General features: G+C 40.5%; 1 protein-coding gene across 15 annotated transcripts in view; it reads right to left on the bottom strand.

Moving 5' to 3' along the window:
* LOC114003380 (CUGBP Elav-like family member 4) overlaps nucleotides 1-14601 on the bottom strand; it is a 699867-nt gene that overhangs the window by 292520 nt on the left and 392746 nt on the right. For all 15 annotated transcript variants that reach the window (XR_003546206.2, XM_027750321.2, XM_027750316.2 and 12 more), the window contains exon 3: nucleotides 12517-12565. Coding sequence is in view for 14 of the 15 variants with exons in the window: in XM_027750321.2 (XP_027606122.1) it covers nucleotides 12517-12565 (49 nt within the window). In the remaining variant the exon portion in view is untranslated. The remainder of the gene's footprint in view (nucleotides 1-12516; nucleotides 12566-14601) is intronic.

The raw sequence follows: 14601 nt of genomic DNA, 5'->3' as shown, positions 1-14601 counted from the left end.
ACTGATTTGCTAAATTATTAAAAGCCTTTTAGAAGGTTCATCTCCACAATTCCAACCTGTTTGATATCAAAGTTGTACTGAAGCCTCAAAAGAGGCACTCCCTGGCTAAATTTCTTTATTCTTCAGTCAAATGCAAGTCAGAAGTCTCAGCACAGACCGTCTGGGTGAAATTTTACAGTCAGTTTATGCAAGAGGTTAAATGAGATCTAACGATTCTGTCCAGATCTAAACCGTATTCATTTCCTTTTAATCTAGGCAGAAACACTAGAAGAATGGCTAGTGCTCCAGTGCTTTGGCCTTTCCTCTCAAAGCCCAAACTTCAATAAGGGAACATTAGAGGCTCTAATAAAAACCACATTGCCTGGAATACCAAGGAAGAGTGCAGGATCACACACTGAGATCAAGGAGAGACAGGGGTAAATTCAGCTCACTGCAAACACCGGAGAATTTACTTGCATTCGGATTTGATTCTCTGTTGTGAGACATGATTTTTGACCTCTGTTTTGCTTTAGGTGTCTCTGGTGTCTTTGAAGAGCTCTCTGTAAAGATACACTTAGTGTTCAGGGACATCTATATCCTTGCACCCACAGACCTCCGTAGTGAGTGGCACAGTGGCATAACAGGCTGCCTGCCAGTCCTCTGTCCCTGAGGCATCTACTGAACCTAAGTTTCTTTTCCACTAGCAAACTTGTACACTAAAGGTAGCTGTTTGGCCCTGGGTGTGATCAAATCTGCCAACCACGTGGTGTGAGTGTGCAGGAGAATGGTCCTTGTCAAGAAGGAGGCCATGCTATTATTAGCTTAAGTTCTTGTGTATGTTCTTCAAGATGTCACTTGCTTTGTCTGAGAGGATGTTTCACCAAAAGGAGCTTTGCTTGAAGGTCATCCTACTGTTTTCTTGCCCCAGGTAGATCCTAACTCCACAGCCCCTGACCCGAAAGACTAGTTTCACTCCCAATAGTGCAACCCAGCACAATGGGGTTTTTTTTGCATCTGTGAAGACACTATATGAGAGCTTTGCATTCAGACAGTACATCTGGTCTTATCTTTAGAGAGTAATCTTTTAAGGAAAAGATGGTCTCCATCAGCTCAGTGTTGTACAGTGAACCTGGTGTGATGGTTCATGACCAGTCTCCCAGGCACTGCCACAGGATAGATAGCAAATAATTAGATTTCTGATCTAGGTAGTAGAGAGCCTGCTTTGGTTTACTCTGATCTCTAAAGTCATTAAACTCATACTATCTTCATTCCCCCTTGCCTGTGGTTCTGGCCCACTCTTTCACACCTCTTTTTCATTAGCTATTCATAATAATAATAGTTATAGTCATTTTAGGGAAAAAAAAAAAAAAGAAGAATCCAAGAAAGCAACTCATCCAATGTACCTTACATTGTGGTAATATAATTTCGTGTTAACTGCATGCCTGCTTGGAAGTGTCAATATTTTGTGGTTTATAATCAATGCATTCTGGCCATTCATTAGTGACCCAAGAAATGGATAAAATAAAGATTTGGGGGAATTAATTACCATTCTTATGGCAGTGCATGGGCAGGAATTATATTACTAACTATGAATTCCTGCATCATAGGTTTGATGCTACAAGAAAAGCATCCCCTCACCAAGACTAGTCCTAACATATTTAAGTTGCTTTTCTCTTATTTTTAACACTCTTTTAGTCCCTTGCATTGGGCAATCTTGTGGTATGAAAGAAACCTGCCTTGGCATGGAACATGTCCTCTTCAGCTGCCACAAGCACCAATAGGCAGCTTCTCTTAGGGGAACAAGTTCGAATTGATTCCACTGTAAAAGTGTAAGAAATCAGCCCCACGAAGCTGTCTCCAACTATTTGGAAGAACATCATTATTTGTGGAGATTTTCAAAGGGAATATTTAGACACCCAAGGCCCATTGACTTTATGTGAGATTTGAGCAGTGAAATACATTTGACACTTTTGAACACCTCTATTTATCTAACCAAGTTACTTCTGTGGAACTAATTATTAGAGAGCCTGAGCACCTAATAATCTTTAATGCATGTATCCTTGCAGCACCAATATTATTTTATAGAAGGAAACTGGAGTCAGAGCAAGATGTTCGGCCAATTTTACGTGTATATTCAGTCAAAGATAATAATAGTCACCAGATAGAAATGGAGTGAAAATAATAGGCTGACCCTAAGTAACCTCTTCAAGGTCGAGGAGAATATCTGTGGCAAGGCAAGAATTTAAGCCTCAGTCTTCCAAGCTGCAGTCTATTGCCCTGTGTAGAGCTTTCTTTTCCTCTGTGCAGGATCCAACTGCAAGACTGTCCTTAAAATTGAAAAGAAAGGAAACAGTTCCTCACTAATTGAAGCCAACTGTTTATCCTCCCTGGGGGAAAATGTTTCAGTGCAGTGCTGCCTTGAAAATTACCTTTCTACAAATGATATTACAAGGGGCCATATTCATTTTCTATCACAGATTCCAAAGCAAGCTGGTTTTAAAGATAAAAATATTTTTCTTAATTATGAAAACACATTTTAAAGACACTGATGTTGCACACTACTTTGAAGCTTTTGGGTTTTTTTTGAGTTCGCTTTCTACTGCGAGAATGGGAGTGGTAGCAAACTGAAATACAAAAATACAAATGAAAATCGACTTTAAAAAGAAATTAAAATTGATCAGATTATCTCTATTGCTTGGGCTGATTGGGATGCAACCCCTCCTATTCTTCCCCTGATGTTATGAAGCAAACACATTAACGGAGAAAGATGTCTTCTCTTTTTAGGACAATACCCCAACTTCTTCTACAATTCATAGTTTTTATATAGCAATTTTTACTCATAGATCTTACCCAGGATTTCAAAAAAGTCCAGTATCATCATTCATGTGATACAGATAGAAAACTGTGGAATGAAAAGGTGAAAGTTGCGATTCATCTTACCTCCCTTTAGGTGTCTATAAGTGAGAATACCTAAATCTGAGTTAATTGTCACAGGTTCATTCCTGATTCAGTGAAGAAAGAGAGAAGGGACTTTGAAGTACCATTTATCCCATCTGTCTTAGGATGGGGTGAATCACAGTTTGAAGCACCTGTCTCAATGCACTGTCCACAGGAGGAGACTAGATGACTAACTTAGACAATATGCTTAGTATTTAGGTGCTAAAGCTAGGTAAAGTGAATCCTGCCTGAAAAAGCATTCTAAGAACGGTGCCATAGTAGCCTTATTCAACATTTCTTCTGTCTCTAAGTCTAAGGCTGCTAAGTGGCCCAGATTCTGAGTAAAAGAACTAGATACAGTTTACTCAGAGAGCTACATTATTTACATAGAGATTTTCTGCCTCCCAAACTGATTTCACGTACACACTTGTAATATACAGAGAGAGGTTGGAAAATGCTGTGTGTGCCACGAAGAAAAGTTTTCTTGACCTCCAGCATTTCCAGAGCCTTGAAACTTCTTGAAAGCTGTGATAGTGTAATCTAGGATCTCGGCAGGCAAGAGGCAAAACCCTTCTCACTGAAATTCCCAGTCAGAGAGGAGAGTTCAGTCTGCATCAAAACCACAGGGTTGAGGCAGTCTGTGTGCCAACAGCTGAGGGTACTGCCTATAGTCCAGACATTTCCTAGCTCCTACTGTCCAGAAAAACTCTGGATTACTCTAGAATCAAAGGTATTTTCAAGCCTGCAATAAACAAGTGACAGCTGAGAAGAAGCAGGCACACATCTTTATGTGCAGAAAACTGGACTCAGCTTATACTCTGCACAGCAGTGTAACTATATGAACTGTACCAGATCTGGAAACAATAATGTTCTCTATCCAGATTCAAGGTTTCAAAGGTGTTAAGGGACTTGACTGACATTGATTACACTTGGGGTTAGATGAACAAACGAATACACATCAATTACATGTGTATGCCAGATGGGTGCAACTCTGAGTTCCCAGAAAGAACTGAAATTCAGAGCAATGATGGCAGGTAGGAAAATAACTCTGGGTACCTTCTTAATTTTTCTTTGTTGTTAACTATAAAACATGCCTGTTTTTAAAATAAAGAAAAAGAACCCATACAACAAGAGTAAGGACAGCACCCAGCCCTCATATCTGATGCATTGGTGATGGTGTAGGGGATGTTAGTACAGCACTCAAGAGCTGTGCTTGGGCTCAGAGTGAGAATGTTTTGATTTTCTGTGAATGTGAGACCAAACACACAGGGAAGAAGCTTGGAAAATCTCAACAAGCAAATTAAATCTCTAAGGTGTGAGCATCATTCACCCATACTGTATTCAACATCAGGCATAAAAATGGACTATATGTTTATTTTCCCCCAAATTCTTCTTTGAAAGAACAGCAAAATGTGTGTTATGTTTTTTAAAGAAATGTCTGTGTAACCATAACAACAAGTTCATCAATGGAAAAAGTACATAATAAATGGCTTGTTATTTCGACTCTTTTTTGAGACAGGTCATTAGAAACTTCATTTGTCTACGCAGATTGCACTTATTCAGCTATATTCTAATAAAATGCACATTGCTTTCAATAAAGGGAATGCATTTGCTATTGATGTGCTATAAACTACTATACAGAGAGGTGTTATTATATTCCTGTGTAATAACAAGCCAATTACAGTGATCAGCAAAACCTTTACAATAAAGTCAATGCACGAGGAGTGATTATCATAATGCATTCTAACTGTTCAGTACCATAAATGCTTTGCAATTAATTGTGGAGCGTATCTATAAATGTATTATTAATGCTGTATAAAAACCCATTGACAAGCAACTTTTACACTAAAAAAAAAGATACTGGGATTGTTATATGTCCCTGAGTTCACCTAGGAGGTTGAGATGTATTTCCAAAGGTAGGATTTTTTTATAGGGTTACATTTTTTATTTCCTCCACTCTTCTCCTCCTACCACTTCTTCCATTTTTGCCTTGCTATTGAAAAAAGTCCAAATATCACACTGCGGTGTGAGGGCCCTCAATCACTTGATTTTTGGCCCTGTATCGATCATTCTGGGCACAGCTACAGGCTTCCACTGGTGTCTTAACCCTATGGCACTGACAGCCTGACATGCACGAGTGCCAAAGGCACTAGCCACAAAAAATGAGCAAATTAAAGCATATCACAACCTAAGCAGGTAATAAAAGAAAGGCGTGAAGGAGAAGATAATCAAAGTTACATAACTGATCAAAAGTTTTGTCTTAGCAAGAAGCAGAACTGATATCAAAACCTCAAGGCAATAAGCATAAGCTCACCAATCTCTCCCCAGGCTCTGCTCTGGTCTCTCCTCCTTCCTGTCAGTAAATTGTTAGGTTACAGATGCTTTATGAAAAATGTGCAGTGTGATTTTGTTTTATTTTTTTTTTCTTTTCCTTTTATTCCCTTGATTTTAAAAGGTTGTCCTTAGGACATGTGCTAGAACACAATGTCCTGTGGATCTTTTCCAGTTCCTATTGATGGGCACACTTCCATCGATTTCAATCACGATGGAAAGGGCAGACGTGAACAAAAGTTTGATGTCCCTTATATTCTTTCAGCAGTTGAGTATGGAATGGAGCACATCAGCCTTCAGCAGAGTCATCAAATATCAAACACTACACATGAGGATCTGCCGGAGCCTTTTTTCTCCCCCAGAACTGAGTTTTACCAGAGAGCGGAAAGCATGAATGGGGTCACCCAGGGCTACTTTGAATTAACTGATGCATTTGCATGCTGGTACATTCTGTCTGCTTGAAAATAGAGCCTTCTGAGGACAACAGGGTGTCAGCTGTCAGTAGGGTCATGCAGTCCTGAAATTCCACAATAAACCAAGAGATTTTCGTTTCCCATTGATGTAATCAGTTCCACAACCAGCTACAGCTAGAAAGAGAAGATTTTCATGAGAACTAAAATGCTCTTTCTAGATGAAGTTTATCTTAGGCCTAAAGGAAAAACACCACAGATTTTAACAGATGTTCAGACCTGAAATAAAATTCAATGGACATGTTCTCTTTGAACTCAACAGCCTTGGATATTGTTGTAGAAAGATGCTTAACACACAACAGGGTCTAAAGCTCGGGTTTACTTTCACCTGAATTGGCAGAAAGGAAAACTGTTAAAATCTAAATGAGTTTTTTGATCCTGCCCTGGACCTTATGCTTTCCTATTCCACGGGAAGGACACCAGGACATATAGGACAGAAGAGTCCAGATTGATGCTCAAGACTGTAGGATGCCTTAAGTGGCTGTTGTGGTCCTGGGTCCAGCTCTTTCCCCAGCTTTTGACTATACAAACAGACTGGTAAACATGTTTCAAGGCATTGACATCTCTCCTAGTACTATAGCATGTCCAACAGCCAATCCTCAGGAACGCCACCCTGTCAGTGACACCGAGGTTTTCTGCTGGTCCTGACATTTCCCCAGCCTCTAAGGCAAGAAACCTGCCTCCCAGTTTAATATCAAAGTCTTTTCTTAGGTTCTTGTTTTTTCTTTTTTTTTTTTTTTTTTTCCTTTGACTCACGAGCTCATCTCCACTTCTGGTGGATTTTTTAACAGAATATTAGTTTATTTTTAAACAGTCATTCCTTCTCTTTGCCCTTCACACAGAGATAGTGCAACTCATTATCAGTGGATAATATTGGATATGCAATTAATCAAGAAAAAATATTTAGGTTTGGGTGTGATGGTGCCTCCGGGAAGAAGGGTCAAAACCAGCTGATAATGCTTGGGACAAACCTCTGGAGGAGGGCATGTATGAGACTTAGGAGGAGGATTTCACATGGAGTTAAAGATCACCTTTCAAACTGCAAGGAATGACAAGAAGGGAGAGGGATGTTGTTTAAACTGTTGTGCACACCAAGGGAAAAAATGGGAATATGAGACCTAGGTGTGGTAAATGTTTTTTCTAGAGGTCTTGAGTCCAGACACCACAAAATGTGAAGAGAGGAGCTGTTGCTCTCCAGCTAGTAGTCAGCATTGCCATTGCAATGTTGTCAGTGAAGGCTGGCATTCCTGTGTTGTGGGACTTTTGCAAGTTCCTGTCTGTGCCATTCTCTACCTCAGCTATAGAAGATCAAGTTGCATCATATTGTGCTCATGATGATGTTTGAAGAGTTAATGGAGCTGTGAGAAGGGAGAACATTATCTGCTTCCCTAGATTGTTTCCCAGTGTTGCCTGCTAAATGGGCGTGGAGATAATAAAAGAAAAAAAGATGAGCAGTTCAAGAAAAAGCTGTGGCAAACCACATAGAGGTGGGTTGTGTGGATTACCACCTCAAAACTGGACATTCCCTCAGCCTGCTCTCCAGGTTCTGGGTTGGGAAGTCTTTTAAAGAATCTCAGCAAAAGCAGAAGATAGGGAACCACTGGTAAAGTTTCTTCCACAGAGGTTGATGTTACAGGCAACATGTGGCTCAGAAATAAGGAAGACATGAGAATTACAAAGGTACAACTCCAACATGTTTATACCCCAGATTCAGGATTTCTTGGGTGCCGCCATAGCCCAACATTCAGCAGAGGAGAAGAGATGATGATGAGCTCTGTCAAGATTGCTCTCTCCTTACTTACCCTTTTCTCTCTTCTTCAGACCTTTCTGGCCTGAAGGTCTAAGCAAACAAACCTACTCTTTACAAAGGGCTTCCAAGGAAGAAGGAAATCATCCCATGCAGCATTGTTATACCGGTGTGAAGCCAACAAAACTGAAAGAAACCACCCTTGCTTGACTGCAGCTCCTAAATAGACCTGGATCTGGCTGGTACCTGTGTAGGAAACCTCCTGAGAGGTTTTGACCATCTACACAAGCCATGGAATTCTGATCAGTTAATGTCAAAAAATTACTGGGACCTTGGGCTGTGTTTGTCACAAACTACCTTGCCACCTGCAGCAGAGAGCTAGTGAGCTAGAAAAGACCTGGATGAAACAAGAATTAGACTTTTGTCCCAAATGCAAATAGAGCTTAGAAACTGTGGAGAGGCCATTCTGATCCCATCATTGTTACTAAGCTGAAGGCATAAAAAGAAACAGGTCATAGTGCATGAGCAAGGCATCACTGTTTTACTGTTAACTGTAATGGAGTTCTTGAACATTTTGCTCTGAATCTGGAATAAACCATAAACAAACAGATAGATTCAGAGCCTGCAGGTCAAGTAACGGGTAGAGAAATGCAGCAAGTTTGTTGAAATATGAAGTCCAAGCCTTCTAGCTACCAAACAGCAGACAAAAAACCAGTTAATTTGCCTCCCTCAAACATCCACAAAAACAATCTACCTGAAAGCATAAACACAGATAGAAGCTTTACTAGATTTCTTGCATGCAGAAAGCACTGCAATATGATGCATCACAGCCTCTCCTGTAAATCTCCCAACACCCTCTCTGCAGGACACTGAACCCTAAACTCTAAATCACTTTCTACTTTTCCTTTCTATTTTCTTTAGTCCAGGAACCTTCTGTTTCTCTTCCACAAGATGCTGGAGGACCTCAAAACCCACTGTGAAGTGCCTCTTGGTAGTGACATTAACACTGGGTCTGGGCAGCACACCATGTGCATCTTTGCATGCCTTCCTTTACAGACTTTCCTCTGTCCTTTGAGAGGAATGTGGAGCAGTGGAGCATCTAAGCATTGCTAACGGACTGCAACTAGAGCAGCAGGAGAGTCCTTTCCTTTTAAAAAATGTTACTGCCTGTACAACATAGTGGGACCTCAGGGCTGCGTTTATCATAGGTTAACCCTGCCAGCTGCAGTGAGAGTTGTCTAGTGAGAGCTGGAGATATTGTGGATAAAATAAGAAATGGCTCCAAACTTTTGCCCCAAACCACAAAACAGACTTGAAGTCTTTCTCTGAGTTTGAGAAACTTTAAGACATGGATATCTATGGGCTATTTTTAGAGCTGTACATGAGACAAGGAACCAAGAAAAAACAACTTCACCAAGATGAAAATAATAGAGAATTCTAACAGTTTAATTGGGATATGTCATGTTCAAAATTTTAATGTGGACTTATAACTTACATCTCTAAAAATATGTAGGAATAACTAATCTCTGGCAAAATAACTTCCATATAGCGAAGTCAAAATTTGACCAAAACAAAGGTCAATGAGAATTTTTAAGATATCCTTAATAAAGCTAGAATTACACTGTGATTTTTCGGAACAAAATAATGAATTGTTCCCTTTTTATCATGTTCTATCAATTCCACTACACCTAAAGTCTCTGTAAAATCTCAAAGGACTCTGACTTTCTGATCAGGCATTTGAGGCTTCATGAAGTATTTTGTGGAAGGAGTAGCCCTATGAAACATTTTGTAGCTTGACTATACAACACATATGCACAAACAGGATGGAATGTAAATTGCAAAATTTTCCCATTAATTTTGACTGTTTCCCTAGAGAAATATATTGAGGACACATTCATTTCTAGTTCCTGTAAGATTAGGCAAATGTAAATAATGACAGTTTTTGTTGAAAAGTTTTTCACTCTCTGTCTTGCTCCAATATGGAGATTAACAAAAAAAAATAACAAAACAGGCAAAGCTAATAAGAGGCTCTCAGCATTTCCATTTTGGAGGGTTGAGTGTAATTTGTGCCAAGCAACATTTTGAATTCTTCCTCAAACCTAGATGGCCTGATACTCTAAATTCTTGTTCACACACACTAAATGATAACATGCTATTTTGGTTCAACCAAGAATCAGTACACGGGAAGGGTTAAAGACTGACAAAATCCAGACTCCAGAAGAACAACAGGAAAAAGGACTGAGCAGAATCTGAGTGAGGGAGAAAATAAATTTGGGATTCTCATCACCTTTTAACTGTGCCAGAACTTGCTGGAAAATTCAACGATTAATGTTTTAGCAAAATGCAAGTATTTGCTCGTAAGTAAAACACAATATCACTTCCTCAAGAATACTGCTCACGACTTTCAGTAAAAACCTCCTTGCAAACTACAGTTTCAAAGAGCACTGCATTCTTTCATTATCATGGTGGTCTGGCACCAAAATTCCTCATCATTCAGGAGATAGAGGTGTATTCAGAGCGTGGACTTTGGGCAGACCAAAAGACTCGTGCTGTGCAGAAGAACTCCTTTGTCTTCCAAGCCCCCCTCTTCCCTCATGTCCCAACCCAATACTCGGACAGGGTATAATAAGCTACAATTTAAGTTTCTTTGTTGTTGAAGTTGACCTTTATCTTGCAGCCCTAATGAAGTCTTTTGATGTGCTCCTAAGATACACGGCCTCCTTTTTAGCATTCTGTTTGCAGAGCCTGCTTTAACCGGTGGGCTCTTGAAGAACGTAAGTTTTCATACAATGCCTCCCTTGGGTGCCGATTGTTCTCTTCTCCCATAGTTGCCCTTGAGTCATGCCGTCCTGAAACATCACCAGCCCAGAAGCAGCTTGTCAGTGGGGAATTAGGACAACGTGTCTTTCACACCAATGATGAGCACACCCGCTTGGCCTCTGCATTGTGACCACCACCGACAGAAGCAATATGGGAGCAGACTGGATGGGAAAAGATGAGGTTTGTGCAAGATGGGGAGATAATTAGCTAAAACACAATAGGGAGGGAACCACTGGTGTGACGGATAATGTGGAATCAAACTGCCACTGGAGCCCTTTGCAGTTCAAACCACCATCCCTTAAAGCAGCTGCTCTTAGCAAAGGAGTTTGAAAACCCTTCCCAGAAAGCCAGGCATGTGTTCTCTATTACTGATTTGCATTTAAAAAAAAAAAAAAAAAAGAGTGATTGGGAGCTACATACCCTGTAGGCGCACTAAGCAAATTGGCCAGCCTAATTATTATTTTTTTGGTATGTCTAATTAAATAGACAAAAGGCCCTCCCTTAACTCTCGCTGTTGGCACGAGCTCCACTGGAATGTGCATAATGTCCCCTCATTTGCCCAGGCAGCTGAGCCTTTCCCTTTTCCCCTAGGAGACTGGCGTTGACAACCGCCCATGGCTTACCCAGTCCTACTCAGACACAGCCAGATCATCAGATAGGGAGGGAAAAGGGGGAAATTGACCTGGTTCTGCTAAAAACTACTGGACAGTGCTGCACAATGTGATATGCCTTTTTTGCAGGTTAGAAATATGCCGTGGTCCTTCAAAGCAGAACTCGCCATCCCAGATCGCATCAGATACTTTCTGCCCAGTATTGGCCAAATTCCCTCAAATTTTCTTTAAGGGGGGGCTCTAAAACTGCAGTATTTATCCCTGAGATTTCTAGTGTTTTCCCAGCACTCAGTTCCTCTCCTTCTCTGCAATTACATGGCACCACAGCCCTTCCTTACAGAGCCTCTCTCAACCTGCTGGTTTTGCCACTCCATAACACCATCCCTTTAACTACAAGCTACAGTCTTCCAATGACTTGAGTCACTGGAGAGTTTCAGCCTCACACTGACACAGTCAAAGCCTCTGGAATCCACAGCTTTCAAATAGAAAGAGAACATGGTGTCTTCTCTCTGTGAGGCATTTTACTCCTTTTAAGTAGTTGTTGCTGGAGATTTCCACAAATGCCAGCACAAAGATAGTCATCTCACAAATGAGGAAGAGTTTATATTTATGGTGGAAATTGAAAAGTTTTCAGACATCTAAGAGCCACATCATTACTAAATGACAAACCTTACTCCCACATTTATCTGATGCATAAGCACTAGAGGTTTTTATTGCATAGATGAGGAAAAGCCTCTCTATTTTTTCCCAAAGAGATAGGGATAGAGAGGAAAGAAACATGTCATTATATATGTGCGTGTATATATATAAATGTACAGATACAAGAAAAAAATAGTGGATGGTAATTTATCCAGCATAACAGACCATCTCACACTTTCTCAGTGAGCTCTGTGTTTGATCTGACAAACAGACTCCTATTAGAAGAGTACGGTGAAGTATCACCACATCAGTTCAGGTTGAAAACCTTTTACAGGAAACGCCTTATCACTGGTGATCTATTGAACAATCACTTAACAAAGCCTTCCAAATCCACTGTGCAGGATGGAAAAGCAAAAGACCAGCTCCTGATTTCAGCTACACCTGTGCAAATCCTGAATAACTCCCTGGGTCTGAGAGAAGTCTTCAGTTTCCACAACAGGTTTATCCAGATAAGCTGATACAGGTGCAGAAAACTCTACCAGCTCAGAATTTGCTTTTTCCAAAAGCAGAATTGCTTCAGTGCAAGCAGAAACAACACGGTCAGAGAAACCATAAAATATCTGCTTTATCTTAACCAAGTTAAACACCTCTGCAGCTCAGCACAATGTAGGTCTGAAAAAACCCACATTGCTGTCACTGCTGCTAAACTTTGTTAAGTCAGTGCCTGATGCTTCACTTCTTAACGAGGCAGTTATTTGTTTCTCAGGCAATCGCTGGCACCTGCCTGCCTTTTAAAATCAAATAATAATTGAATATGAGGAAAGTGAGATGAAGTAAAGGAGATTTAATAAAGAGAATCTTTGCTGCGGAGGGAATTTCTTTGGCAGTGATTACGTTACTAATTGATCAGCACATTGCCTGAGAGAAGCCAGAGACAACAATTATACTTAGCACTGTGGCTGAAAGCAATGCAGTCAACTACCTCCTCGGCTTTCGCTGTCCGCTGGTTTCACCTGGATCGGTCTGTTCATCTGCAAGGAAGAACAAAGAGAAACATGTAATTAATGGAGGAATCAAACATTCATATACAGAGGCTCGCTTTGTTTTTTTACCATACGTCATAATTAGCACCAGAATGTACTCCACAAGGTGGGGGGGAAAGCAATTAGTAAACAAAGAAGTAACCATGGAGCAAAGGCTGCTGCTTGGTCTGAGGTAAATAAATCAGTGTCACTCCATTTACCTGACAGGAGCTCTGTTGAATCACATTAGGAGAGGGATCTGACTCATTTCACACAGGTCATGAAATTTTAAACATAACTTTTAAAATTTCTAATAGTTTCTTCTGGAAACACTACTATGTGAGAGTAGAAGTGCCTTGTCAGAATATCAGGATCAGTGAGACTTTAATTGTAAAGATATCTTGAGGTTGGCATGATGAAAAGAAAATTGAAAAGTGAATTCCACTTCTACTGTTAGCTCAGTTGGATAGTCACCTGTAACATAGCAGACTCCATTTCACATTTGGGGAGTGGGGTTTGAATCTGATTTGTCTACATGCTGCAGGAGTGCTGGATACTGTGATTTTTTGGTGGAGTAGAGGACAGTATATATAAAATTTCTCCCTCTGTTACTTTTTCAGGTATGTTCTTCCTTTCTCACATCAGAATATAAATAAGCATAAAAACCTTGCCACTGTGCTGTGAATAGGACTTCTGTTATCAAAATTATCCCTTTGGCAGTCAACAAAAGCATCAGGGACCATCACTATCCCCAGAGCTGCTCACTCTCAGGAGGGCAACAGATGTCTACAATGGACTTCATTGGCAGTGCCTACATGATGTGGGTGTCTGATTAGCAGGGGTGAGGCTGTACCCCTCCTGTCAGTAGCCAGAGATGCAGATTGGATCAGAACCAGCTGAGATTTTAATCTGAAAACTCTTATTTGCCTCTTACTCCTTGTCACATACGCTGTGCAGAAGGACTATTCAAAATGTCTTTCTATGTGTGACCATGTCTGAGTGGAATGAAAATATCTTTTTGATTTTTCAACCAACAAAGTACAAGTTCAAACAAGTATCACAAGGAGCAGAAGGTCAGAAGACAATAGGAATCTCCCAACATATGTCTTCCCAAATAAAGTTGGATCACAAATTGGCTGATGAATGTCACAGGGTGCCTTCAGGGGATACTAGTCATTCCTTATTTGTGGCTAATCACAGTTGGGTAGCAAGGCCATTAGTTTTACTCTTCCTCCCCCCCCCCCGCCCCCCTTAATTCCCTCTTTTTAAAATTTTTTCTTTATTTTTTTTTTTTGAAAGTAGTTCATAATAACTTGGATTTATTCTAATTGCTCTGCACACATATTTAGTAATAACAAGTTATCAAGCTGGCTGACAAGTAGGTTAAGATGATGAAAACCCTAGCAGATCCTGCTGCACTGTTGTCTCTGGAGGAAAATGTACTTATCCATAAACTGACTACAGTTAGACTCACACTCTGGGAGAGAAGGATCAGTGGTTCCAGACACTACTGAGCAGTTTCTGCTCTACTAAAACCAACAGAGGATCTGGTACCAGATAAAGCTTGTATCAGCCCCTGCTTCTGCAGCTATAAAGACCCATCACTCACATAGGTATCACAAGATATTAGCAGGGCCAGAGGCAATATATTTAGCAGCAGCAGGACAGACATCCTGCCATAGGGCTCCTGTAACATGTAAGCAGTTAGCTATTACAGACATTTAAAGATCTGACATCACAGAGATGAGGAGGGTAATTTATGTCATGTAACTCCAAACGTACAAAAACTGTAATTTTAAGCCACTCTTAAGCTGGCGTCTGAAATGAAAAGGATGTATGGTCTTCTGAAGTGCCTGTTCCTCTCTGGTGATCACAAAGATAGTCTGTGCATCTAGGTGACTTTCACCTTTATTGGACTTATGCCAGATAAACCCCATCTTGGCTCTCATGTGCAGGATAATGAAACCAAATTGCCCCGTTACTTCCCTCAGCTACTCAACCTCTGTGACTGGTTTGTGTTTGTAGCAGGTTGGTGTTGACACTGT

Source organism: Pipra filicauda, unplaced genomic scaffold (genome assembly GCF_003945595.2).
Source record: "Pipra filicauda isolate LSUMZ 115617 unplaced genomic scaffold, ASM394559v2 scaffold158_size1702193_pilon, whole genome shotgun sequence".
In the NCBI taxonomy this organism is placed as follows: Eukaryota; Metazoa; Chordata; class Aves; order Passeriformes; family Pipridae; genus Pipra; species Pipra filicauda.
Note: the sequence above shows the minus strand (reverse complement) of the source record. Positions and strands in the feature narration are given on the sequence as shown.